The sequence below is a fragment of the Hypanus sabinus genome, chromosome 10 (assembly GCF_030144855.1).
Source record: "Hypanus sabinus isolate sHypSab1 chromosome 10, sHypSab1.hap1, whole genome shotgun sequence".
Classification (NCBI taxonomy): Eukaryota; Metazoa; Chordata; class Chondrichthyes; order Myliobatiformes; family Dasyatidae; genus Hypanus; species Hypanus sabinus.
The window spans coordinates 80,440,460-80,468,301 of NC_082715.1; the positions used below are offsets into that span (position 1 = coordinate 80,440,460).

Consider the following 27,842-nt stretch of genomic DNA (forward strand, 5'->3'; position numbering starts at 1 on the left):
TGTTTCCGTCACAAGCTATTCTTGTTTTTACGAGGCTGAGTTGCTAGCCCAACGCTCAACCCGACTTGGATTCGAACTCGGGAACCTTCACTCCGGAGTCCGGCACTGATGTTATTGCACCACCAAGCAGGACGATCTCAATAGTTATTGCTTATTTATTTACTATTATATTTTTCTCTTTCCTATATTTGCACACTTTGTTGCTTTTCTTTGCACATTGGTGGTTGTGCTTCCTTTTGGGTATGGTCTTTCATTGATTCCATTATGGATTTATTGAGTATGACAAGAAAATGAATCTCAGGGTATGGTGACATACATGTACTTCGATAATAAATTTACTTTGAACTAGCTTGCAATACACATTTGAACAATTACATCTCCACACTCCACTTTGTGGATTTTATTCTGATTAATCCTTATCTGCAGGTTAGGGAAGTGAAAGGAATGGGGGGGGGGGGAGAGAAGAGAGATACTAAAATAACATCTGATTGTTCTCATTCACTGGTTTCCCTCACTTTACAGATACGGGTATGGTGACACCTAGTGGGAAATCTGTGGAGGTGCAAATTAAAAAAAAACACCACCTTCAACTGAGCTTGAACCTGCAGGTAATGTGGCTGAACATTATTCTATTTTAAGATACAACACAGTCACAGGTCCTCCAGTCCCAACGAACCTGCACTCCCAATTACACCCATGTAACCACTTAATCTACTACTGTCCCACGCCCATCAGGGAAGAGTTGACACAGCATCCATGCCAGGACACTAAAATAGCTACTTTCCCCAAGCCATCTGGCTGATTGACACCTCCACCCATTAACCCACCACACCATCACTACACACACATCATCTAGTGTCATTTTAGGTATATCCTCTCTATTATAGTTACTTATACTGCAACAGATCCAGACCAACATTCATTTCATTCTCCTTTATACTTCTATATTGAAGAATGACAATAAACAATCTCACTTTATTTGCATCATCAATCTCCAATCACAATGCAAAGGTCAATAGAAACTACAAGCTAACAACTGATGACACTTTTGAAGTTTGTGAAGTGATTGTCCACTGGTTGGTGAGGGTGTCTGGCATCTTTTTGTTACATCCTCATCTTGTCTCCTTATGCCAAATGGTTCCAGTCACACCTGCCGCACAAAGTGAAGTTTTGTACTTTAAAGGCCTTTCTTAAAAGATCCTTCTTGCCTGTGCAGACTCTTCACTATCTGTAAATTATCCTTGCCTGGACATCAGCTGAACCCCACACCTGCTTTACACTCCCTCCCCACGCCTCCTGACATCAGCAAACATGACTACATTGACTATAAAACCTTAAGATATAGGAGCAGAAGTAGGAATTAGCCAGCGTTAGAATGGTCAGGTGTTGGTTCACAGGCTTCGGTGACGACAGACCAAGGCTCAGGTGCCGAGTCATTTGGTTTGGACAGTGAAACTTCTGCTTGAGAAGTTGGAGACAAAGGTATAACAAGCTCAAGCAGAGCAGGCCGAGGAAGTGACCTGGTTGAGTGAAAAACCCAAAGGTTTCAGAGAGAATGCACAAGTTAGAACAGGTAACACCCACAAACTGCTGGAGGAGCTCAGCATTTTGTGCCTGTTGCTTTAGATTTCCAGCATCTACTGAATTTCTCATGTTTAAGAACAGGCAAAGCTTTTTTTGTCTGTAAATCCTTAGTCGTCAGTTCAGTGTAGGCATGATGGTAAAGGGAATGGAATGCTCCTCCTGTGGGATGACAGATTGCAGGGCAGCTCACGGTCTCCCTGATCACTGCATCTGCAGGAAGTGCACCCAACCTCAGCTCCTGAATGACAAGGTGAAGGAACTGGAGGTGGAGCTGGATGCAATCAGGACCACCCAGAGGGCTAAAAACCTCATCGGTGAAACTTTTATCCGGGCGGTCACACCCAGAGTGCGGGCTTCAGATAGATGGGTGACCACAAGAAAGACGAATAAGTTGTTAGTGCAGGGTTCCCTGTTAGTAGATGGGTGACCACAAGAAAGACGAATAAGCTGGGTTCCCTGTGGCCATTCCCCTTAGCAACAAGTATACCCCCTTGGATACTGCTGGTAGGGGTGGGGATGTCAGGCTAGTGGCACTATGGTCAACTCTAAGGCACAGCAGGGAAGGATAAAGTCAGACAGTAATGGTGACTGGAGATTCTGTAGTTGTGAAAGACGCCCGGATAGCTTGCTGCCTCCCAGGTGCTAGGGCCCAGGATGTCTCAGAGCAGCTGCAGATTATTCTCAAGGGGGGAGGACAGATGATCTAGATGAGCAGCTAGAGGTTGTGGTACACATGGGCATCAATGACACAAGTAGAAAAGGGGAAGAGGTCTGCACAAGGAGAGTTAGGAAAGAGGCTGAAGAGGACTTCCAAGGTAGTAATCTCTGGATTACCCCCAGTGCCACTCTCAGGGCAGGAACAGGATGACAGTACAGATGAATGAGTGGCTGAGGACCTCAGAGGGGGCAGGGTTTCAGGTTCTTGGATCCCTGGAGTCTCTTCTGGGGCAGGGGTGTCCTGTACCAGAGTGATGGTTGCACCTAAACTGGAGGAGAGCCAATATCCTGGCCAGGAGGTTTGCTGGTCCCAGTCGGGAGGGTTTAAACTAGTTCAGAAGGGGGGGGGGATGGAGGAGAGTGAGAGCCAGAGCTTGTTTTTGCTTTAATGATAGGAGTACGATGGGTAAATTTGATTAACTTAAAGCTGGATCAGCACTTGGAACTATGATGTTGTGGAAATTTGGTTGAGAGGGAGACAGATATGGTGTAGGGTTTCTATGTTTTAGAAAAGTTAGACAGGGAGGTAAAAGAGATGGGGGAATTGCACAACCAAAGACAGTATCACAACTATACTCAGAGGAGACATACAGGAAGGCTCACCCACTGAGTTTGTATGGGTGGAACTCAAAAACAGGAAGGGTGAAATCACTCTGATGCAATTGTACTACAGACACCCCCCACCCCCCAGTAGCCAGCAGGACATTGAGCAACATATGCAAGCAGAATAAGGTGTAAAAACAACAGAGTTGTTGTCGTGGGGGACCTCAACTTCCCCCAATATAAACTGAGCCCTTCTTAATGCAAGAGATTTAAATGGGGCAGAATTTGTAAGACACATTCTGGAGGGTTTCTTAAGTCAATATGTAGATAGTCCAACAAGAGGAGGGCTGTACTGGAACTGGTATTGGATAATGAGCCTGGCCAAGTGACTGTTCTCTAACAGTGACCACAGCTCTTCAAATTTGAAGGCAGCTATAGATAAGCACGGACCTTGTGGGAGGGTAGTAAATTGGAACAGGGCAAACTATGAGAGCATTAGGCAGGAACTAGGAAGAGTTAATTGGGAACAGCTATTTTTGGGCATCCACATCCGACATGTGGAGGATGTTTAAAGACCAACTGCACAGAGGACAGGGCATACGTGTTCCCATCAGAAGGAAGGTCAAGGATGGTAAGGTCAAGAAGAAAAAGGAAAAGTATGTAAATCTTAGGAAGCTAAAACCAAACAGAGCCTGGAGGGTTATAAAGAAGCCAGAAAAGAACTCAGGAAAGGAATTATGAAAACCAATGGGCCCATGAAAAGTCCTTGGCAAGTGGGGTTAAAGAGAATCCCAAGGCATTTGAAACTTAAAACAAAAATCAGGATCAAGAGGAAATTTGGGAGAGGGTAGGACCACTCAAGGATACGAGGGGAACATTTGTTTGGATGCAGAGGAAGTGGGTGAGGTCCTTAATGAGTACTTTACATCAGTATTTACGAAGGAAAAGTACGTGGAGGATAGGGAGATCAATGCCCAGTGTGTTGATAAGCCATGGAATTACGAGGTTAAGGAGGAGGTAGCGTTGGGTCTCTTAAAAAAAAACATTAATAAGTTTAAACTTCAAAATAAATTTATTCTCAAAGCACATACACTGTATGTCACCATATTCAACCCTGAGATTCATTTCCTTGTGGGATTCCACTTTAAATACAAAAAAACGCAATAGAATCAATGAAAGACAGCACCCAACAAGATGGGCAAAGAACCAATGTGCAAAAGACAACAAACTGGAAATACAATAAGAAAAATAATAATAATAAAAATAAGCAATATTGAGAACACGAGATGTAGAGTCCTTGAAAATGAGTCCATAGGTTGTGGGAACAGTTCAATGATGGGGCTGAGTGGAGTAACATAATCCCCTCTGGCTCAAGAGCCTGACAGCTGAGGGGAAATAACTGTCCCTGAACCTGGTGGTGTGAGTCCTGAGGCTCTTACCTCCTTCCTGGTGGCAGCAGTGAGAAGAGAGCATAGCCTGGGTGGTGGAGATTCTTGAAGGATGCTGAAGGAAAGCAGCATCCATCATTGAGGATGTTCCCAGGGTTTGCTAGGATATGTTATTGAGAGAAGCAAGTGAAGAGATTGCCAGGGCTTTGACCAATATCTTTGTGTCCTCTCTAGCCACAGACAAGGTCACAGAGGACTAGCGAATTTTAAATATTGCTCCATTATTCAAGGGATAACCCTGGAATCTACAAACAGGTGAGGCTCATGTCAGTGGTAGGGAAGTTACTGGAAAGAATTCTTCAGGATAGTATTTGAGCATTTGGAAAGCCATGACCTAATTAGGAAGAGCCAGCATAGCATTGCTTTGTGTGGGGCAAATCGAGTCTTGCTACCCTCATTGCACTTTTTGATGAGGTGACAAGGGTGATTGAAAGTAGATGTTGTCCACATGGAATTAGTAATGTATTTGACAAGATCCCTCATGGAAGGCTCATCCAGAAGATTAAGATGCATGAGATCCGTGGTGAATTGACTGTCCGGATTCAGAACTGGCTTGCTCACGGAAGAGAGGGTAGTGATCAAAGGAATATATTCTAGCTTGAGGTCTGTGATTAGTGATGTTCCACAGGGATCTGCACTAGGAACTTTGTAGTTTGTAATGCAGATAAATGACCTGGATAAAAGTGTAGATGGGTGGGTTAGCATTCTTACAGATGATACAAAGTTTGGTGGTGGTGTAGATGGTGTAGATGACCGGCAAGGAATAGAGTGGGATATACATTAGATGCAGATAATAGGTGGAGAAACTGCAGACAGAATTTAACTCTGCCAAATGTGAGGTGTTGCACCTTGGTAGGTCAAATGCAAAGAGATAGTACATTGTAAAGGCAAGACCCTTAATATTGTTGAAGAACAGAGGGATCTTGGGTTCAAGTTCACAGTCCCTGAAACTGACTACAGTGGTTGATAGAATGGTTAAAAAGGCACATGACATGATTCCCTTTATTAGTCGAGGCACTGAGTTCAAAGGTCAGGAAGTTATGTTACAGCTTTATAAAGCTGTAGTCAGGTCACATCAGGATGTCAAGGCTTTGGAAGGGGCAGAAGTTTTACTAGGATTTGGCTGGATTAGTGGGCATGTTCTATAATGAGGTTGGACAAACTTGGGTTCTTTTCTCTGGAGCAGTACTGAGATCTGATAGAGAATTATAAGATTATGAGAAACACAGATACACAGGCAGTATCACAGTTCAAATGTCTAAAACCAGAAAGCGTGCACTTAAGGAGAGGGGGGTGATTTCAAAGGAGATGTGAGGGGCAAGTTTTTTTATATATACATACAGTGATGGGTGTGAGGAATGTGCTACCTGGGTTGCTGGTGAGACAGATATAATAGAGGCTTTAAAGAGACATTCAGATTGGTAGATGAGGAAAATAGAAGGATACGGACATTGTGCAGAAGTGATTAGTTTAGTTGGAGATTTGATCACTAATTATTTGGTGGCAGAACATTGCAGGCTGAAGGGCCTGTTCTCTGTACCATTCAGTTCTATGTTCTCATGGCCCTGGCGTGGGTGCTGGGTAGCCCCTTCCCTGATGGGACTGGAACAAACAGTCCATGAACAGAGTGGGTGAGATCCTTCATGATATCACTGGCCTTTCTCTGGCACCTTTCTGTACATACACTCAGCCAATCACGTGGCAACAACTCAATGCATTAAAAACATGCTGACATGGTCAAGAGATTCATTTGTTGTTCAGAACAAACAGCAGAATGGGGAAGAAATGTGATCTAAGTGACTTTGACAGTGGAATGATTTTTGGTGCCAGAAGGGATGGTTTGAGTATCTCAAACTGATCTGGAATTTTTACACACAACAGTCTCTACAGTTTACAGAGAACTGTGCGAGAAAACAAAAAACATCCTGTGAGCAGCGGTTCTGTGGGCAAAACATCCTATTAATGGGAAAGTTCAGAGGAGAATGGCCAAACTGGTTCAAGCTGACAGGAAGGGGACAGCAACCCAAATAACCACGTTACAACAGTGGTGTGCAGAAGAGCAGTTTTGAACACACAACACGTCGAACCCTGAAGTTGATGGGCTGTAGCAACAGAAGATCATGAACGTACAATCAGTGGCCACTTTATTAGGTATAGGAGGTACCCAATCAAGTGGCCACAGGATGTACATCTTTGATGATGGGTAGATTGGTACCGGTGATATCTAGGTGCTTGCATTATAATACAAACCTTCCTACTCACTGGCCTTCAGCTCTGTAAAAATAAAATCACAGGTTTCACAAATCCCAGAACTCAAATTAAAAATTTATTTATCAATATATTAGACATAATAAACAGACAAAAAATAAATCATTCATGCATATCTATACAAAAAAAAATAAGTTTCAAAAATACAATATTTACTAATTGGGACATTTCACCTTTCTCTACACCATTTTCAGCAGTATCAGTGTTGGAGTTACGAGTGTTAGAATAAAACAATATCACTGTCTAATCCATGCGCGTAACTAAACTGTCTACTCACATCAAGTTCAATGCAATGATGTAAAAATCTGTTAAAGGATCATTTAAAAAGTAATCAAAGTCAGAGAATTCACACTTCAATTAATTACTTTGCATGAGTTAATGGTCGTATTGATAGGAGTTTTGGCAGTATAGATTCACAGAAAACAGCTAGAAAGCCTGGAAGAGAGTTTCAAAGCACAGATCACACTGAACAACAAAGGTACCTAGTATTTACGTTCAGACCTTTTACTATTTCAGTGCTTGCTGAATTCGAGGACACTTCATTCCCACTCCATGTCTGCAGTCATCGCCTTTCAACACACGTCTCGCATTCGGATAGTCTGCAGTACAAGACCTTCTAATGGTTACAGGGTATTAAAAGCTCTGCCGATTCAGTTTATTCAGATGCATCTCAAGGACAAAAAAACCACTAAGTGCGCACCGCATAAGAAAGCTGTAAGCAATCAGGAACATGAGCACAGCACAACTTTCAATGAGGTAGAGTCGGTACAAAGAATTGCTTAAAACCTCCTTCTTCAGTTCTCGATCATCAGGCTACACCCACCCCTCTAAGAGCCCACCTCACCCAAAAGAGACACACAGCAGGCTTCCCCTCAACTAGAATTCAAATAGAAAGGCTTGGAATGAACGGTCCCCACTTTCAGTCACTGGAGAAAGGAAATTATAAACCGAAATTCCAGGGTGATCATTTCTTCCTTTTTAAAAAAAAGCAATTTGCATAATGGGCATTTAACGACAAATAATTAAAAGTTTTAAGCACAGTCACTGTGTTCTATAAAAATTATTTTGTACAATTAACAAAATATAACATTAGTATATAGCATTCTGTCAACGTTAAGAGAAATCTCATGGGTTGTTGTAAGATCAGGAACACGGTGATAACATGTAGCTATACAACCTTCTGGGCAAGCAACAAAACAGTATAAATATGGTTCACGTAGGAGTCAATGATAAAGCTGTTGCTATTTAATTCTAAGCATACTGAGTGTCCTCATCCAGTGCTTCCTCAATGGAGATTGTAGCCAACAGCATTCTGCCTCTGATGATTTACTTTCCTGGAACCTATTTTTTTTATATATACACACTCTGATATCCCTTCATCCTGTTCTGCCTCCTTGCTGTGAACTGTAACAATAGCAAATGATATGAGCAGGAAATTCTCTCCAGAACTTCTTGGAGAATGACTACCAAATCACCTGTACAACAGCTAAGGAAATTTCTATAGATAATTCTAGTAATAATAGTAAAACCTGGAAGATTAATGGAAATTAAACTCAGGATCCAGAAAAAGGGATACAAGAAAGCGAAGAGAATTTAAAAGAGTTCAGATGTTATATCAAAAAGATACGAAGAGCTTCGGAAGACAATTAATGGGCAGCCCAATGATCACAGATACCTCAACATTATGAAATTGCATATTACTCACCCCACAACAATATTTTCAAAGGATTCAGCCAAATAAAGGAAAAAATATAGGGGGTGGGGGGACATACTGAGCTGAATTCTACAGGCAAAATTTTACTATTCCTCCAAGGTTCAAGTCTTTCGTACCAAGTCTATCCGATAAACATTGCGCTGAAAAATCCAAAGACCAAGGCCAAGTTAATTAGTGGTAGAATGGTCAAAAAATAAATCAAGTTACCCAAAATAAATGAGAAACTCTTGAAAGCCGATGTGCACCAAAAATATTTTACAAGGTACCACTTTATTAGTGCACAATTAGTAATGTATTTGGCACTGAACAGATTTAATTACCTGTAATAGATGAATAACGTTAACGTTTCACTTTTTTAAAAAAGTTGATTACTTCTCAGAGCAAAAGGACCGAAGATAAGTGTACTGCAAACTTAAGGCACGATTCTTTCTATTGTGCTTCTACTGAGTAGACTCTGAACAGGGACCAACTTCTTTACATCAGAAACAAAATATACAGATGATATACTTGAGTATTTCTAGATCCTAAACAAACTCTTCTTTGCCTGCCAGTTATGCGGTCAGAAATTCAGAGCACAAGACTCCCGGAAAACTTGGTTTAAAGGATACAGCACATCATGGAAAAGAGTCAGTTATGTAAACTTATCCCGTCAGCTTTTGTGTTCCTGATTCCAGTTAGAACCTGTGCTGAAACAACTTTGGATGTTGTTTACCGCTAGCTCCCCAATCAAGCCAAGTCCATTAAAGCAAGGATTGGAGCCGGATATTGGTTTGATCCGTCATGAATTAACAGCAGTGTCTCCATAGTCTTCGTTCCAACGTTTGTAGCCCTCAAGGGTTTGAGGGCCAACACTGCGCTTTATCTTCCTTAATGAATCCTCGAAGTCAGAAAGTCGGATCTTTCTCACCTGGACAGGCAGAATACAAGACACAAGTCAGGGCTGGTCAGATAGCGTGCGTGGTTTAATAATACAGAAGAAAGGTCAGATTGAGATTAAAAATAAGTGCTTTTGAACTGCAACTCGATACACTGTGGTGGTACAAACACAATGGGGCAACGCAGGGAAATGTTCTGAATACAAGAGAAATGAGCCATACCTCGCTAGCAGCCATACTCCTCACTTCTTCCGGCTTGAGCTCTACAGCAAAAGGAAAATGTAATTTAGATCAAAGACATCAAACCAAAGGAAGTCTAGAAACAGTGGATATGCATAGTTCAGAACGTTTGTTGAAAGTGACAACAAAGCTAATGGATTCTGGTAAAAGCCAGTCTGTTGTCGGTCTTACCTTAGGGTGGCCCCGCAGTGTAGTGGCTAGTGTGATGCTCAACAGCAGCAGCAATTTTGCAACAGCAATTGGGGTTCAATCCCACTGAGTTTATGCATTCTCCCTGAGACTGCATGGGTTTTCTCTGGGGGGGCTCCTATTTCCCCCACATTCCACACGTGTACGGGTTAGGCTTAGTGAACTGTGGGCACCAGACCTGTGACAATATTCACGGCTTCCCCCAGCACATCCTCAGGCAGTGTTGGTTATTAACATAAAACTACACTTTTCACTATGTTTTGATGCTTATGTGACAAATTAAGCTAATCTTTTAAAATCTACTTAAATGATCAGAGCCAAAGGACAACTCCAACTTCACACCATTGACTTAGATATTTTTGTGAATGGATACCTGTGACTAGGGCTCAGTGAACTCCTCCTTGTTTGTAATACAGTCAGTGGCTATTTTATTAGGTATACCTGCTCATTAATGCAAATATCTAATCGGCCAGTCCTGTACCTAATATAGTAGCCAGTGAGTGCATGTTAGATGGCAAGAATAATGAGGAAAAAAAGCAGAAATATAAATGCATTTGGTCAATTCAGTCAACAGGCTGAATAGTTGTCTTTGATTCTGTGCAATCACCTACCTCGAATTGGACCCAGTGCTGCATCCTTTGCCAGTGCAGTCAGGTCACTTCCCGAATATCCTTCCGTCTGCCTGAATAACAAGTCTCAACATTAAAGTTCATCTTGCCAATGTACATAAAAGGATAGAACACCTACTGAAAGAACGCAGGCAGTAATCAACAAGGATGACTTGCTTAACAAGAATTTCAGTGGAAGAGATACAGTAACACATTGCTGCCATAAACTACCAGCAGTTAGTCTGACAACATAAAACTCCTCAACTCAAAACGTTTGTTCTATTTTCATATGGTACTTTTTTTTTTACTGCCAAAAATGTATTAAAATTCTGTACTCAAGGAATGCAGTAACAATTAGGAGTGAAGTAACAATTACACTTGGGTAGAATCCCTGGAGTGCAGCAACATAAATGACATAGCATATCAAAGGGCTTGTTCTGGCATTCAACACGATTATGACACTTAAATCTATAATACCAGTCTTTGTTCCATATCCATTTCATGCCTTTGGTAAACAAAGGTCCATCTAACTCAGGTTAAATCAACTGACATAAAACCAACTGCAGATCACACAAGGTAAAAACTGAAACTATCATCTTTTCCATACAAAAATATTTCCTAATCATTCCAAAAGATCTGGCTTTCATTTTTACACTGTCAAAAAACATAACTCCTCATTGAATTAAATCAGTAGAACAAAACACAAATGTCCAATCAATGAGATGAGATTGGAGGTGTGGGTTGTAGAGGTGATCTGCCCTATAAAGAAATACAAAGTTAATTTACTGAGTCTGCTCCTCAAGAAAGATCTGTTTATGTGTACCATGCCTTGATCAAAACTTTCAGAGGACCTTTGAAGAACTGGAGGGATGCATGAAGCTGGAAAAGGCTACAAAAGCATTTCTAAAGATCTGAGTGTTCATCTGACCATGAAATTGAGAGAAATTAAGAGAAATTGTCTACAAATGGAGGAAATTCAGTATTGTTGCTACTCTCCCTAGGAGTGGATGCCCTGCAAAGATCACACCAAGAGCACAACATGCAATACTGAAGGAGATGTAAAAGAACTCACGTCCTGCAAAAATCTCTAGAACTTGCTCAAGTTTGTCAATGTATCCACTATAAGAAAACCACTGAACAAGAATGGTGTTCAGTGAAGGACACCATGGAGAAAACTACTGCTCTCCAAAAATACATTGCTGCACGTCCAAGTTTGTGAAAGACCACCTGGATGTTCCACAATATTTCTGAGTCAACATTCTGTAGACCGATAAAGACAAAAGTTGAACTTCTTGGCAGAAATGCACACCTCCATGTTTGGAGGAAAAAGGACAAGGCACACCTACACTGAAACTTCATCACAACTGTGAAGCATGGTAGAAGGAGCGTCACGATTTGGGGCTGCTTTGCTGGACAGCTTGAGGGAACACAAAATTGTATCAAGACATTCTACAGGAGAATGTCAGGGTAGTGGCCCATCACCTGAAGTTGGTTGATGCAACAAGACAATGATCTGAAACACAAGAATAAATCAACAACAGAACAAAAAGAAGAAAACTTGTGTTTTGGAAAGGCCAAATCAGAGTCCAGACCTTAACCAACTGAGATGTTGTGGCATGACTTGAAGAGGGCTGTTCATGCGAGATATGCCAGAAATAGAACTGAAACAGTTTTGTATAGAGGAATGGTCTAAAATTCTTTACCAATCAACAGCTATAGGAAACTTCTGTGGAGGTTATTGCTGCTAAAGGAGGTTCTACCAGTTATTAAATACAAGAGACAATGTACTTTTTCCAGCATGGGCTGTAAATGATTAAATGTGTTTAATAAAGACATGAAAAGTAGAATTGTTTGTGTGTTATTCATTTAGGCAGATTGTTTATCTAGTTCTGCAACTTAGATGAAGATCAGACCACATTTTATGAGTAATTAATGCAGAAAACCAGGTAACTGCAAAGAGTTCACAAACTTTTTCTTGCTACTGTATCTTCTCTGAATGGTAGTATCGGATCAAATGCGAGAATGTGGCAAGTGCACATACAGCCAATGATCGTGCGGAAGGCTCTTTTCTTTCACGCGTGTCTCTGAGTGCGCATGGTTTTGTCTTTGAGGGCTCAATTCATAGCTCGTAGTAAGTTGTCCATCTTCTGCAGTGACTAACATGACTCAGTAAAAAATGTTTAATCCTACTGCTCTGTTTTTGTTCTTGCTCTGTGTATACATATTATCAGGGTGGAGATGCAGGAGCCTGAAGACCTACATTCAATAGTTTAGGAACAGCTTCTTCCCCTCCACCATTCAATTTCTGAATGGTCCATGAACACTACCTCTATTTTGCTCTCTTTTTGCATCATCTATTTTGTTTTAGATTTCTCATTGTAAATTTTTTAAAAATGAATTGTACTGTACAGCTGCCACAAAACAACAAATTTCACGATTTATGTCAGTGATATGAAGCCCGATTCAGATCTACTTACTTGGCCAGATACTCCAGATCCTTTCGATTCAGTGGGTTACCATGTTTGCCCAGAAGGTTTGTAAGAAGCAACAATCTTGTCTGGTGATAAGAGAAAGAAAACAAACATTGTTCAATGTTGTTCAGAAACCCAGCACATCACATTAGATACTGCTACCCTGCCATTTTAGCAGGGTATTAAATTGAGAAATTTATATAGAGGACATTTTGGAAGGAGAAAACCATAGAGGTTATCAGGGACAGATGTGCAAGAGGGGGCAAGACAAATGTTTTATCTGCATTTCATGCATTGGTTTCCCTGAGACAAAGTCAAAGTAAATTTATTATCAAACTACATGTCACCATAAACTACACCTCATTTCCTTGTGGACACATACAGGAACAAAGAAATAAAGCAGAATTTACAAAAATCTACACATAAACAAAGACTGACTGACAAACAATGTGCAAAAGATAGAGCTCTTGAAAGTGAATCTGTAGGTTGTGTAATCAGCTCATAGTTCTGGTGAGTGAAATTATCCATGCTGGTTCAGGAGCCGGATGGTTGAAAGGTGATAACTGGTCTTGAACCTGGTGATGTGGGACCACAGACTCCTGTACCTCCTGCCCCACAGTTGTAGCGAGAAGTGTGCACGGCTTGGATGATGTGGGTCCTCAATGTTGGATGCTGCTTTCTTGTGGCAGTGCTCTGTGTAAATGTGCTCAATGCTGGGGAGGGCTTTGCCTGTGATGGACTGGGCTGTATCCACCACTTCCTGTAGAGTGTTCTGTTCCTGGGCATTAGTGATTCCATACCAGGCATTGAGTCAAGAACATGCAACCATCTGGGTAGGTTTTCTTTTCCCTCTGCTCTTCCTTCATGCCCTCCCTCATTACTCGGGATTGTAGGAACAAAGATGGGCAGCACTGAATTGTGGATGACACCAGTCTGTTGTGTCAACCAAAAAAGACAACTAGGCCATTAGAATGACTAAGGACTATGATGTATTATTATAATGACTAGAAATGAAAAGTACAAGAGTGCATATGAGAAGGTAAATCAGCAAAGGGTTAATAAAGCAATTCACAATAGTACTCACTTAGGAAGTGAGTAAGGTTAATACTTTAAAAATCCAAAATGTAATATCCAATGGTTCTGTTATATTAGAATAACAGATGGCACAAGACAAACAAAGTTCACAGCCCAGAGTCTTGAAATATCGTAATGTCCAAGTTGCATACTCTGACAATTAAATATTTTGAAGCAAGTTTTCCAATTGTTAAATGTCAATCACATACTTGCTTGTTTGGTAGCGAGACAAACACCCTCTTTATAAAGCGTCTGTAGGGAAGAAGAGCAATGAAACAATCACACCTCCAAGAAATCACCAGAATAACTAGTATAATTATACCTTTATACTAAACACTGATTAGTATGGCAACTTTCAAAATACCCTTGCGCTGTTCTCCTGGTTCCATACCAGCAGAATTATAGTAGTGTACAGAATTAGGGGAAGCTATTTGGCCTATTGTGCCAAGGAGATGCAATCCAACAGTCCAATCCCACTGCCCTTTCCCTACAACCCTCCAAACACTTCTCTTACCCAAATCCCTTCCGAAAGTTATTATTGAATGCGGTTTCCTTTTGGAATACAGTATAATGCAAATCATAACCTGTGTTGTAAACTTTTCTTCCCCTTTTGCCCATTACCTCAAATTTGTTTCCTAGTTAAATCACTTACTCCAACTAAAGCCTTTTATGATTTCAGACACTATTAAATTTGCACTCAAATTTCCTCAGAACAAAACCAGCTTCTGGGTGTCTGAGCCAATAGGCTGCTCCTGGACTTACTTCCACTTGGCATGATTAACTTATTATTATTTAATTATTTGTTTTATATTGCTATATTTCTACACTATTCTTGGTTGGTGCAGCTGTAACGAAACCCAATTTCCCTCGGGATCAATAAAGTATGCCTGTCTGTCTGTCCTGTCAAAGCTGCTGGTGCTTTCAAAAGCTTTTAGACCGCTAACAGAGTCATTAAAAATATAAATTGAAAATAAGTTAGAATAATCTACAAAATATTTTTTAAAACAGTGAAATATGAAATAACCTTCATCTTTGCCTAATTTTTCCAGACAAGAAAAGGAAAAAAAATTGCTTGCCGAAATAAAAGCTGGAAGATATTTAAACATTTACTGATACTTTAGCTGTTTGTACAGATAAAGATGTCACATGTACATTGAAATATACAATGAAATGTATTGTTTGCATCAAATCAGATTAGCAAGGATTATACTGAGCAGCCTGCACGCATCGTTACATTTGAAGTGTCAACATAGCATGTTCCCAACTCACTAACTCTAAATGTATGTCTTCAGAATGTGCATAGAAGACCATGCAGTCAAGGGGAGAAAGTACAAACTTCTTACAGACAGCAATGGGAACTGAACCCCAATTGGTGATTGCTACGCTAACCACTACACCACCATGTTGCCTAATAAAACATTTTATTTTATGCCTTTTCTCCTGCAATTCTGATAATCAGCAAGTTCCAATGAGCAAATGTTCCAAATCAAAATTTCATTACAGTGTTCTCTGCTATACAAAATTTCTATTAGAGACTGGTGAATAGTATCTCTAACACTGAGCAGGTCAAAGTGCTTGACAAGGTATACTTCTGTACTGCTATAAGTCGAGGTTACTAACCTGAGCACAGCATCATCTAGTTCCTGTGGCCTATTTGTTGCTCCCATTACTAGAACTCTATCATCACCACCAGACTGTACCTGAAGCAAATCAAAATTTATATTTAGTGATTTTTTGACATTGATGGTGACTTTGCATGTAGAATTGGAATCTTTATTCTTTTAAGTTATTCCTCCATATTCCATTTTAGTATTCAGCAGCAAACTGTGAAAGAGTCAAGATTCAAGTTTTTGTCCAGTTTTAAAAAAGGTTATTTTTAACTAGTCAATGACAAGATAGTTGTCAGGGAGTTCAAACTTGTAACTCTGAGCTTGGACACTGCAATGCTCATGATTGTTGCCTTGCTCTTGTTGATACATCCCAGCCCAAGGACTTGTGACACTCTGCTGGGATGTTCCGATGAATTGGGAAAATAGGCTGGGTAGGAACGTGGGAATGAAACAAGAGGAAAAACTGGGGAAAGCTCACCACTTGCTTTTATTTACCAGATACAAATCTGTTTGCATCATGGGGACTTTTCTTACAAAGGAATACACATTCATTGTGAACTTGCTTTTCTTACTCAGAATTGAGACATGGATGCAGTTGGCAATGTATTATTTCTTTCTGTGCCTTGTGGCACATCAGGCGACAACCTTGCCGTTTCGTTAGCATTTCGTCTGTTTTTTCTAAAACAAGGCTGAATTGCTGGCTTGATGCTCAACGCAGCACAGATGGAAAGCATGCAAGGAGCTGGCCAGATCCAAACCTGCAACCACTTGCCTCGGAAGTCTGTATTTAATATTTCAGTAATATTGTAAATATATTGTTTAATTAAGCATTCTTTATTTGCATGCATAATTCATTATGGGTTATCTATAATAGTACATATATGAATGGCATGAACAGAAGATCTGCAGATGTTAGAAATCCAAGCACACACACAAAATGCCGGAAGATTTCAGGCCCTGATGCAGGGTTTCAGCCAAAACATCGACTGCTTACTCTTTTCCATACATGCTGCCTGGCCTGTTGATTTCCTCCAGCATTTCATGTATGACACATGAATGGCATAAGTCATTACCCCACCATATCATATATGAGCGCTTCACTGAAGAAAAAGTACACAAGTACTCCAGGTTCCCATGTTTTTCTTTCAATTAGATTCTTTTTGGCGCATTTTTAGTAATAGACTAAGTCAAGTGCATTGCTCCAAAGAATGCTACGAGGTCATTTTTACCCTTAACCATTAGGCTCCATAATGAGTCCGAGAAGTGAGGGCTATCAGGGCCACCTATAATGATTCAACCTATAGCCAGAGAAGTGATGACCTCTCCTGTTGGACTGTTTGTGGTAATTTATTTTTTATTCTTTCTTACTTCTCCTCTAATATTTGTATATCTGTGCACTTGTAATGCTACTGTGACACTAATTTCCTTTGAGAGCAATAAAGTATCTATCTATACATCTTCTAGAATTACAAAAGATACAGGCAAGGTTATTATTCTTTGCCTATTCCTGCCCAGCAATAGAACTGAGTTGTTAATAGTTTTTAAGACAAGAGCCCCATTGTTTCACTACAGATATGGTACTGGTGTTGGCCTGGAATCACACAGACCTAGACTAGGAAAATTAGTGAACCAGTACAACTTCTACAGCAACCAGACAACTTCATATTCAGTTTAAATGCTTCTCACATTTGGAATTGTAAAACCAAACTCAAATCCTCAGATTGACGAAACCTGAATTTATTTATTCATCTAGCAACATAACTGGGACTGAATGAGTTAATGTATGAGGAGTGCTTGATGGCTCTGGGCCTGTACTCACTGCAGTTTAGAAGAATAGGGGGTGGGGGGAGAAATCTCATTGAAACCTATCGAATCTTAAAAGGCCTATCTACAGTGGATGTGGAGGGGAGCCAAGGACCAGAGGGCAGAGTCTCAGAACATAAGGACATCCCTTTAGAACAGATATGAGGAGGAATTTCTTCAGCAAAACGGTGGTGAAACTTTGGGAAGAGGAGGTTGATAGATTCTCCGTTAGTAAAGGTGTCAAAGATTACAGGGATAAACAGGAGATTGAGGTTGAGAGGGATAATAAATCGGCCATGATGGACCAGCGGAGCAGATATGAAGGACCACATTTTATCACTATTAGGTAGAATCCAGATTAAATACTGTACAAATAAAGCAGAGCCTTGCTTTACAATTGACTTGTTTCATTCATTATCAAGCTACCTCTCACAAGATAGAGAAACACACAAGTTGAGTCTTGGGTCACAGTCTCAAGCCACTATGCACCAAAATGTTGTTCATCAATAGGTTCCTGGTCATGAGCGATGGGAAGTCTGATTAGATTAACATACTACAATGTTCAATCAATATTTACCACTGGATTTTGAGGAATATTATCCTTTCTTGCCTTTAATTTGCAAGCAGATTAACTACACTTGACGAACCTCCTCTCTGCTCCAACTTGCAAAGTATCATTACTACACTTTTACCTGTCATTGGGGCAGCAAGTCTCTAAATGTCAACAGAATATATATAACCATATAACAATTACAGCACGGAAACAGGCCATCTCAGCCCTTCTGGTCCGTGCCGAATGCTTACTCTCACGTAGTCCCACTGGCCCGCACTCAGCCCATAACCCTCCATTCCTTTTCTGTCCGTATACCTATCCAATTTTACTTTAAATGACAATACCAAACCTACCTCTACCATTTCTACTGGAAGCTTGTTCCACACAGCTACCACTCTCTGAGTAAAGAAGTTCCCCCTCGAGTTACTATTAAACTTTTGCCCCTTAACTCTCAACTCATGTCCTCTTGTTTGAATCTCCCCTAGTCTCAATGGAAAAAGCCTATCCACGTCAACTCTATCTATCCCCCTCATAATTTTAAATACCTCGATCAAATCCCCCCTCAACCTTCTACACTCCAATGAATAGTGACTTAACTTGTTCAACCTTTCTCTGTAACTTAAGTGCTGAAACCCCAGGTAACATCCTAGTAAATCGTCTCTGCACTCTCCCTAATTTATTGATATCTTTCCTATAATTCGGTGACCAGAACTGCACACAATATTCCAAATTTGGCCTTACCAATGCCTTGTATAATTTTAACATTACATCCCAACTTCTGTACTCAATGCTCTGATTTATAAAGGCCAGTGTTCCAAAAGCCTTCTTCACCACCCTATCCACATGAGACTCCACTTTCAGGGAACTATGCACCATTATTCCTAGATCACTCTGTTTTACTGCATTCTTCAATGCCCGACCATTTACAATGTATGTCCTATTTGGATTATTCCTACCAAAATGTAGCACCACACCAGCACCAGCATTAAACTCCATCTGCCATCGCTCAGCCCACTCTTCTAACTGGCCTAAATCTCTCTGCAAACTTTGAAAACCTACTTCATTATCCACAACGCCACCTACCTTAGTATCATCTGTATAGTTACTTATCCAATTTACCACCCCATCATCCAGATCGTTAATGTATATGACAAACAACATTGGACCCAGTACAGATCCCTGAGGCACACCACTAGTCACTGGCCTCCAACCTGACAAACAGTTATCCACCACTACCCTCTGGCATCTCCCATCCAGCCACTGCTGAATCCATTTTACTACTTCAATATTAATACCTAACAATTGAACCTTCCTCACTAACCTTCCATGCGGAACCTTGTCAATGGCCTTACTGAAGTCCATATAGACAACATCCACTGCTTTACCCTCATCAACTTTCCTCATAACCTCTTCAAAAAATTCAATAAGATTTGTCAAACATGACCTTCCACGCACAAATCCATGCTGACTGTTCCTAAACAGACCCTGTCTATCCAGATAATTATATATACCATCTCTAAGAATACTTTCTATTAATTTACCCACCACTGACATCAAACTGACAGGCCTATAATTGCTAGGTTTACTCTTAGAACCCTTTTTAAACAATGGAACCACATGAGCAATACGCCAATCCTCCGGCACCATCCCCGTTTCTAATGACATTTGAAATATTTCTGTCAGAGCCCCTGCTATTGCTACACTAATTTCCCCTCAAAGTCCTAGGGAAATTCCTGTCAGGACCTGGAGATTTATCCACTTTATATAACACAGCAGAATATATTAAACAGGTACATGGACAGGAAAGAGTCAGAGTATTATGTTCCAAACACAAGTAGGTAACTTTGTTGGCATGGATAAGTCGGGCCAAAGGGCCTGTTTCTGTGCTGTATAACAAACAATCTATACTCTTTAGAAAGAAATATAACCGGGTAACAGGCTCTACTGGCCCAATGAGCTCATCCAATCATGTCCATGACCTATTAACCCATACATCTTTTGGAATGTGGAAGAAACCCATGCAGTCATGGAGAGAACATGCAAAAAGTGGCAGGAATATGATCGTTGACACTGTTATACTAAGCACTATGGTACTGTGCTGCCCCCAAATCACTCACCCCATCAAATTCTATTAAAAATTCTGTTTTTAAGCGTCTGCTTGCATCGTGCTCTCCTTCTCTCCTCTCACAAAGGAGGCTGTCTACTTCATCTGCAAGAAGAATCAACACATTAACAAGCAGAACTCACTAAATGCCAGCACTTTAGAAAAGCTAGATACAGGAATGACAGAACGTTAAGGCTGTACCCACCAATAAAAATGATGGAGGGCTGAAGTTCTCTGGCGACCGAAAAGAGAGCTCTCACCAACTTTTCACCCTCCCCAACCTGAAGCAGAAACAAGTATTTCATTAGACCAGCTCATTCAGCCTTCTGCTGGAATATTTGTAATTTGGCGTAACATCTCCAAAACCGAAAGCCTTTAAAGAACATAAACTGTAATTAAATATGCAACTACTTAGGAAGCCTTCACTTATCCCTGATACATCAATTTGTTTTACTCAATTAATTTTTTTGTATTACTTTTAGTATGAATGGAGAAATATAAATGGCATTAAGGAAAACTACTGAGACTCAGCAAACTTGTCTTCTTTATCCTAATTCAGCTTTTTTTTTTAATGACACAAAAGATATATACCAGAAGTGCTGCGTTCGCAAAGCCCTCAGCATCATGTTTTGCACCTTGGTCCTGGAGGAAGGTTGTTTTGTTTAGCTATGTAAATGTGTATGGTTGAACGTCAATCAACTTGAACTTGTGACACAGCCAATGCCAATACAAAGCACTTTCCTCTGATTCCCTTCCCAAAACAGAGCCACTCACAAAAAAAGCATTAAAAATAAATTCTTTAACTTTGAGTTTACATGCTTACTCACATATTTGGAAGTAAGGCTCGCAGCACTGATATTGAAGAATGTTGCATTGGATTCAGAAGCCACAGCTTTAGCCTAATTAAAGCAAAGAAGCTGATAAGAAACATTGCTAATTATACAACAAATCCATATAGAATGGAAGAAGCCCACTCCCTTAAACAACTTATTTATCAGAGATCCCACTTAGATGCAATCGTACCCTAGATCAATCTGGAATAAATTTATTTCTTTGAACAAGGCTGGTAATAACTAGTTCATTCAAACCAGCAGACCACTACATCCACTTCAGAAACTGAGCACAAATGATTTGGATTAATTTAGTGGATCGAATCAGTTTCCATACATCAGAAACACAAAAGATTCTGCAGATGCTGGAAATCCAGAGTAAGACACACAAAATGGTGGAGGATTGCAGCAGGTCAGGCAGCATCTGTGGAGGGGAACAAACAGTCAGCATTTATTGTTTAATAACAGTTAAATATCATTTATCAAGGTCTTGGTCTGAAATGTCGGCTCTTTATTCCTCTCCATAGATGCTGTCTGACCTGCTGTGTCCCATACATCAGATTTCTTTGAAGTTCAGTGAAATGCCATTAAAGGAGTCTGTACGCATGAATAATAATTTTTAGTGCTGAAACTTGATAGCCAATTATTTATATTTATAATGTGGGTTTAACACAGCAAACTGCCCATGGGAAATTCATAGAAAACCGCGAAAGCCTGGTATGGAAACACCAATGCCCAGCAATGAAAAAGTCTAGAGAAAGCAGTTCATACAGCCCAGTCAATCAGAGGCAAAGCCCTCCCCTCCAATAATCGCTGCCACAAGAAAGCAGCATCCATCATCAAGGACCCCACCATCAAGACCATGCTCTCTTCTTGCTGTTACCATCAGGCAGGAGGTACAGAAGCCTTCAGGACCCATAGCATCAGGAATAGTTATTACCCTTCAACTATCAGGCCCCTGAACTGGCGTGGGTAACTTCACTCATCTCAACTTTGAACTAATTCCACAACCTACAGAGCCACTTTCAAAGACTCTACAATTCTTGTTCTCCATATAATTTATTTTTTTCCATTCACACAACTTGTCTTCTTTTGCACGTTGGTTATTTGTCAGTTTTTAATGTATAGCTTTCCATACATTCTATTATGTTTCTTTACTTTCCTGTCAATGCCTGCAAGAAAATGAATCACAAGGTAGTATACTGTGACATCTACACACTTTGATAATACATTTAATTTGACTTTGAGAGGTTGTTTATCAACAGTAGATTTATAGATGAATCTTCTGTGAAGCCAGAACATGCCAGAGTTAATGGGAGTAACTGAGGAGAGAAAGCAGTTGCCACAATCAGGAACAGAAGTTGAAAGGTCAACTGTTCAGTGAGATTGGGGTCAAGCTCATCTCAGACCAAGTAGGAAGGGATGGGATGGAATGAAATCAGAAAAAGATTGAGCTCAGGGTTCATAGCCGATTTTAATATCACTGACATATGTCAGTGAAATTTGTTGTTTTGCAGCAGCACTACATTACAATGCATAGTAACTACAAATTACAAGCAGTATATAAAAATAAAACTAAATTAAATAAGTAGTGCAAAAAGAGAGGGGAAAAATACTGAGATAATGTTCATGGGCTCATTGTCCATTCAGAACTCTGATGGTGGAGGAGAAGCTGTTTCTGAAACGTTGAGTTTGTCTCTTCAGGCTCCTGTACCTCCTCCGAGGCTTTTTCCAATCCCCTCCATACTAGATGGTGATGTAATCAGTTAGAATGCTCTCCACAATACATCCACAGAAATTAGTGAGCACCTTTGAAGATGTTATCAATTTTCCACAAAACTCCGAACGAAATACTGCCCCTGTCATGTCTTCTTTGTAACTGCATCAATATGTTGGGCCAGGATAGATCTCCAGAGATGTTGACACTCAGGAACTTACAACTGCTCACCTTTTCCACTTCTAATCCCTCGAGTTCCCTTTCCTGAAGTCCACAGTCAATTCCTTGGTCTCACTGATAATGAGTCTAAGGCTATTGCTGTAACACCACTCAACCAGCTGATTGATCTCACTCCTGTACGCCTCCCCATCACCATCTGAAATTTTGCCAACAATAGTTTTGCCATTGTCAAATTTATAGATGCGGTTTGAACTGATGGTTAGGACTATTAGGTCCAATCTCATAAGAGATAAGAAATTAGCCTTATGTTACAGGTACATCAAAACATACAGTGAAGTGTTGTTTGTTATACAGTGTGAGGATGTGCAGGGGCAGCCCACAAATGTCACTATGCTTCCAACGCCAACGTAGCGTGCCCACAACTTACTAACCCAAACCCGTATGTCTTTAGGATGTGGGAGTAAACAGGAGCACCCAGAGGAAAATCGTGCAGTCACAGGGAAAACATACAAACTCCTTACAGACAGTGACAGGAATTGAACCCCAATCACTGTGAAGCACTGCACTAAGCATTGCTACTATGTTGCATAGGAGGTCAAAGAAAGGAAACAAGCAGGAGACGCTGCTAAAGGATGGTTTTATCACCACCAAAAAAGTGTCCAAACTTTTTAGATTCAGCAAAGAACTCAATGCTGGTTTACCCAATACAACCAAATTCTCAAGTGAATGGTTGAGACAGCTATCTGACAAAAATGCTGGTATCTCCATTTCTTGGATACAAGACAGCACAGATGAAGGACCAATTCCTGCTGCTGCCTGCAAGGAATTTGTACACTCTCCCCGTGACCACATGGGTTTCCTCTGGGTGCTCCAGTTCCCTCCCACATTCCAAAGATGTACATGTTAGGGTTAGTAAATTGTGGGCATACTATGCTGGCACTAAAACAGAAGAGATTTGCAAGCTGCTCCCAGCACATTTCAGTCTTGTTGTTCATTGACACAAACAACACATTTCACTATATGTTTCAATGCACACATGACAAATATCTAATCTACTGGAGCAGGGATGGCTAACCTGTGGCACAATGAACAGTGGGAAAATGGATTCTTATTTATAGCGGGTACATCAGGAAAACCGTTGTACATTGTTTGTGAAAACACTTGTTCACATAATAGAAGACATGATCTTAATAGACACTATAAAACACAACATCAGACTTAAATAGAAGGAAAACTGAAGCTAGTACTCGGGTCTGAGTTACAGAAAGAATATGCGATTAAGAAAAAGAAAGAAATCAAAAGACAAAATATATTTGTTAAAAATCTTGTTAAGTAATGTTTATCTTGTTTTTATATTAAATCAATATATCATGTAAAAATGCTAAATACATCTATATTAACATATTTTTACAAGAATTGAATGGGGGTACAAGGGTTGTATGGCACCTTTCTGAACTCGTGCGTGAAAAAGCTGATACATGGAATGTAAAAGTTTGGCCACCCCTGCTCTAGAGAGAACAACATGCAAGAGAGCTGTGGTTCCACTTAGTCAACAGCAACAAAGGCAATGGAAAGGGCATGAACAGGCATTTGCAGCTGTAAAAAAATGTCCTAATAAATTTACAGACTAGATAAACAGTTGAAAATTATGTACTTTGTTCCTTCAAGAAAGAAATACAATTAGGAGGGGGAAGGGGAATGTGGGAAATATTAAGCCAAAACAATGGTACACTTTCTGATCTTCAAATCATTTATTTAGAACCTTTAACAGAACCAATCACAGAACATAATAAGACAATAATTTCTGATAAGTTGTACTGAGATTTTTAGCATTCAATTGAATGGTAACTGCAGCTCACTTCAACATCTATTTAAAACATGACTGCCGCCCTCTCTCACTGTACTCAGGGTCAGTTTTGACTATGCGCTCAAGTCTTGAGATTTAAACCCAAAACACCCAACAAAGAGCCCCGCTGAGAAATTAGAATTAAAAACGTATGCCTAAAACACCATATGCATGAAAAAATGCAAAACAAGATTCTGTAAACCGAAACACAGAAGAATGCATCACTTTTTTTCAAAAAAACTTCATACAAAAGCGAACAGACAAGTCTGGAAGTGGATTTTACCCACAATGTGAAACAAGTCATGTTGAAACTTGTCACCCTGCAGTGTACCCATCGACAAATTTTCTTCTCCCACTTGAGTTGTCTACATTACTGACAGAGACCTCCCACCACACCATACTCAAGTCCTGTTAACTAACTAGCTTCAAATGTGACCCTTGCTGAGAAATAGCTATTAATAATAACATTAATATGCAAATCTTTTATGCCAGCTTTTTAGCTGAGACAACACTCTGTTCAACAACATAAAGCAGGCATTGTTTTTAAAGGCAAGAGAACCGGGTGGGCTCTGACATTGTTTTTAGACACTACCATGAGTGGTGCCTTTACACTGAGAATTTTAACTGTGATTCAAGTTAAGCCTGCCATGAATTATAACGATGAAAGAAGTTATTCAACAAGTAACAGCTATAACTGGGCACCGCAGTTAGTGCAATGCTATTACAGCTTGGGGCATTGGAGTTCAGAATTCAATTCTGCCGTCCTCCACAAGGTGTCTATACATCTTTCCTGCGGAATGAGTGAGTTTTCTCCAGGTGCTTTTCTTTCCTCCCTCAGTCCAAAGACGCATCAGTTAGTAGGTCATTGCAAATTGTCTCCTGATTAGGCTAGGGTTAAATTGGGGGGTGCTCGAAGGGTCTGTCCCACACTGTATCACAATAATAAGTAGTAACGAAACCCAATTTCCCTCAGGATCAATAAAGTATGTCTGTCTGTCTAACTGGGAAGAAGTTGGGTCAAAAGGTGTAATATGCTCTCAGGGCTGCTGTTCCTGGTGCAGGTACAACTCAGTGGATGGCATCCTTGCATCCTTGGAGGGGAATAAACAATTGATGTTTTGGGCCAAGTCCTTTCATCAGGACTGGGAAGGAGCCAGAGCAAGTTGGGGTTGGGGGGGGGGGGTTAGAAGTACAAGCTGGCAGGTGATAGGTGAGAGCAGGTGAGGAGGAAGGAGAGGGATGATGAGAGAAGCTGAGAGGCTGGGAGGTGATAGAGGGAAAAGATAAAGCCAGAAGAAGGAATCTGATAGGAGAGGATAGTGAACCATGAGGGAAAAAGGGAAGGAGGGTTTTCTCTGGATTTCCAGCACCTGCAGAATCTCTTGTATTCGTGACCTGATGCAGGTGTGGTCTATTCCTGCTCCTTTGCCTTGGTAATCACACAGTTTATTTGGGGGTCCAAGATGGAACAAGGCTGACAGGTCATGATGGATTAGTCCCTTGAGAATAGGGGAAAAACTGTCCCCAACATTGCCCTCATCCTGAAGACTATCTTTGTGTGGCTGTGTCAGTTAATGAGGATCCAAAATACATAATACCTATCGAACAGTGAAAAGCCTTGAAGGAGTGGATGTGGAGAAGATGTTTCCTATGATGGCAGAGTCTAAGACCAGAGGACACAGCCTCAGAATAGAGGGGTGTCCTTTTAGAACAGAGATGAGGAGGGATCTCTTTAGCCAGAGAGTGGTGAATCTGCGGAATTCACTGCCATAGACAGTTGTGGAGCCCAAGCCTTTATGCGTATTTAAGGCAGAGGTTGAGAGATTCTTGATTGGTCAGGAGGGATACGGGGAGAAGGCAGGAGATTGGGGCCAAGAGGAAAATTGGATCAGCCATGATGAAATGGTGGAGCAGACTCGATGGACCAAAATTATCTAATTCTGCTCCTTTCTCTTATGGTCTTAGCACTGAGGCTTCACTTGTCTCCTCTACCACACAATGCCCCAGTCTGCTGGACTTAGCTGCACCTTTGACTGCAAGTCCATCAGGCAGTGATCAGCACTAAATGCACTGTAGACACTGTGGGACAGGGACACAATGGATTTGAGTTTGTCATCTGAGCAAACAGTCCAAATAATGAAGCATTCTGTTGTATTGCTGGATCTGACAAACCAGCACCAAGACCTTGCGTGGCCAGCAGTGAGAGGTGGCCTCTCACTCAGAGGTTTCCTCTAGAGAAGACATGTAGCCCTAACATGTGCTGCACTCAGGACAGCTATGGTGCTTAAGAGGTGGTCATGCATCTCTGTCTCTCTGCAGACTGTGGACTTGCTGATAGGATGTGGAGGGGGACGCAAGGGTCCATTAACCTATTCATCCCAGCAATGCGTAACAGTGGACTCTGATCTCTGGGCACATACACCAAGCCAGATAAGCGCTGCTGGAAGGCCATCAGCCCAGTGAAACTCCCTCTGGTCTGTCTGAAACCTGCTGGTCTTCCAGCACGAGAAGATTATGGGATGCAGACTGGCATATTGCCGGCTGCAAGAGTATGTACTGAAGGACAGACCAAATCTTGGTGCAGCCAATGCACTGTAGGGAACGACTACAGTACGAGTTCCTTCCACTGCTGCATTGGGAGGGGGGCTGGGAGGAAGAGACGGATGAGGAATCCTCCCAAACAATGAAAGGGGCATCAACTCAAGAGACCCACACAAGGGGAAATGATGCTGTGCTGTTTTTGATTTTTCTTTACAGCTTATATTACTGAACGTAACAACCATAGATGATAAGGTTTTGCTTTGCACTGTTTCTTCTTTTATATATTTTTTTTATCATGAATAAAGTTTATTGTTGAAATAAACAAAATAATAGTATCTACCAAAGTGTAGTGGTGAGCCCTCAACCAAGTTAGATAACGTGGAAAAGTAAAATCCAGACTGAAACTCCATTATGATCCTAAGCGAGAACTGAACCATCAAGATTACCACTTTCAAATGGGAGACAAGACCAAAGAGACTATTTCTAACACAATAGCCATTAGCACTGTTATATTGTAAGTTTGCTATGGAGAAAGAGTCTAGCTGACTTCCCTTGTCACAGACAAAGAACAGTTTTGTACTGAAAAGTGCAAGTTAATATCTCCTCAGATTAAAGGTTAGAAACAAAGAAAACCTACAGCACAATACAGGCCCTTCGACCCACAAAGCTGTGCCCAACATGTCCTTACCTTAGAAATTACCTAAGATTACCCATGGCCCCCTATTTTTCTAAGCTTCATGTATCTATCCAGGAGTCTCTTAAAAGACCCTGTTGCATCCACCTCCACCACCATTGCTGGCAGCCCATTCCACACACTCACCACTCTGCGTAAAAAAAAAAACAACTTACCCCTGACATCTCCTCTGTATCTACTTCCAAGCACCTTAAAACTGTGCCCTCTCACATTAGCCATTTCAGCCCTGGGAA

At 40.8% G+C, this 27,842-nt stretch overlaps 1 protein-coding gene across 2 annotated transcripts in view; it reads right to left on the reverse strand.

Moving 5' to 3' along the window:
- Nucleotides 1-6,605: 6,605 nt before the first annotated feature.
- Nucleotides 6,606-27,842, reverse strand: part of spast (spastin) — a 65,411-nt gene continuing 44,174 nt past the window's right edge. The window contains exons 8-17 of one of the 2 annotated variants that reach the window (XM_059982198.1): nt 20,969-21,055; nt 20,629-20,700; nt 20,007-20,082; nt 19,815-19,906; nt 15,352-15,431; nt 13,941-13,983; nt 12,664-12,743; nt 10,190-10,260; nt 9,372-9,412; nt 6,606-9,181 (exon numbers count right to left, since the gene is read on the reverse strand). In XM_059982198.1, coding sequence (XP_059838181.1) covers nt 9,053-9,181; nt 9,372-9,412; nt 10,190-10,260; nt 12,664-12,743; nt 13,941-13,983; nt 15,352-15,431; nt 19,815-19,906; nt 20,007-20,082; nt 20,629-20,700; nt 20,969-21,055 — 771 coding nt within the window. In that variant the 3' untranslated portion in view covers nt 6,606-9,052. The remainder of the gene's footprint in view (nt 9,182-9,371; nt 9,413-10,189; nt 10,261-12,663; nt 12,744-13,940; nt 13,984-15,351; nt 15,432-19,814; nt 19,907-20,006; nt 20,083-20,628; nt 20,701-20,968; nt 21,056-27,842) is intronic. The other variant, XM_059982199.1, reaches the window with a different exon arrangement.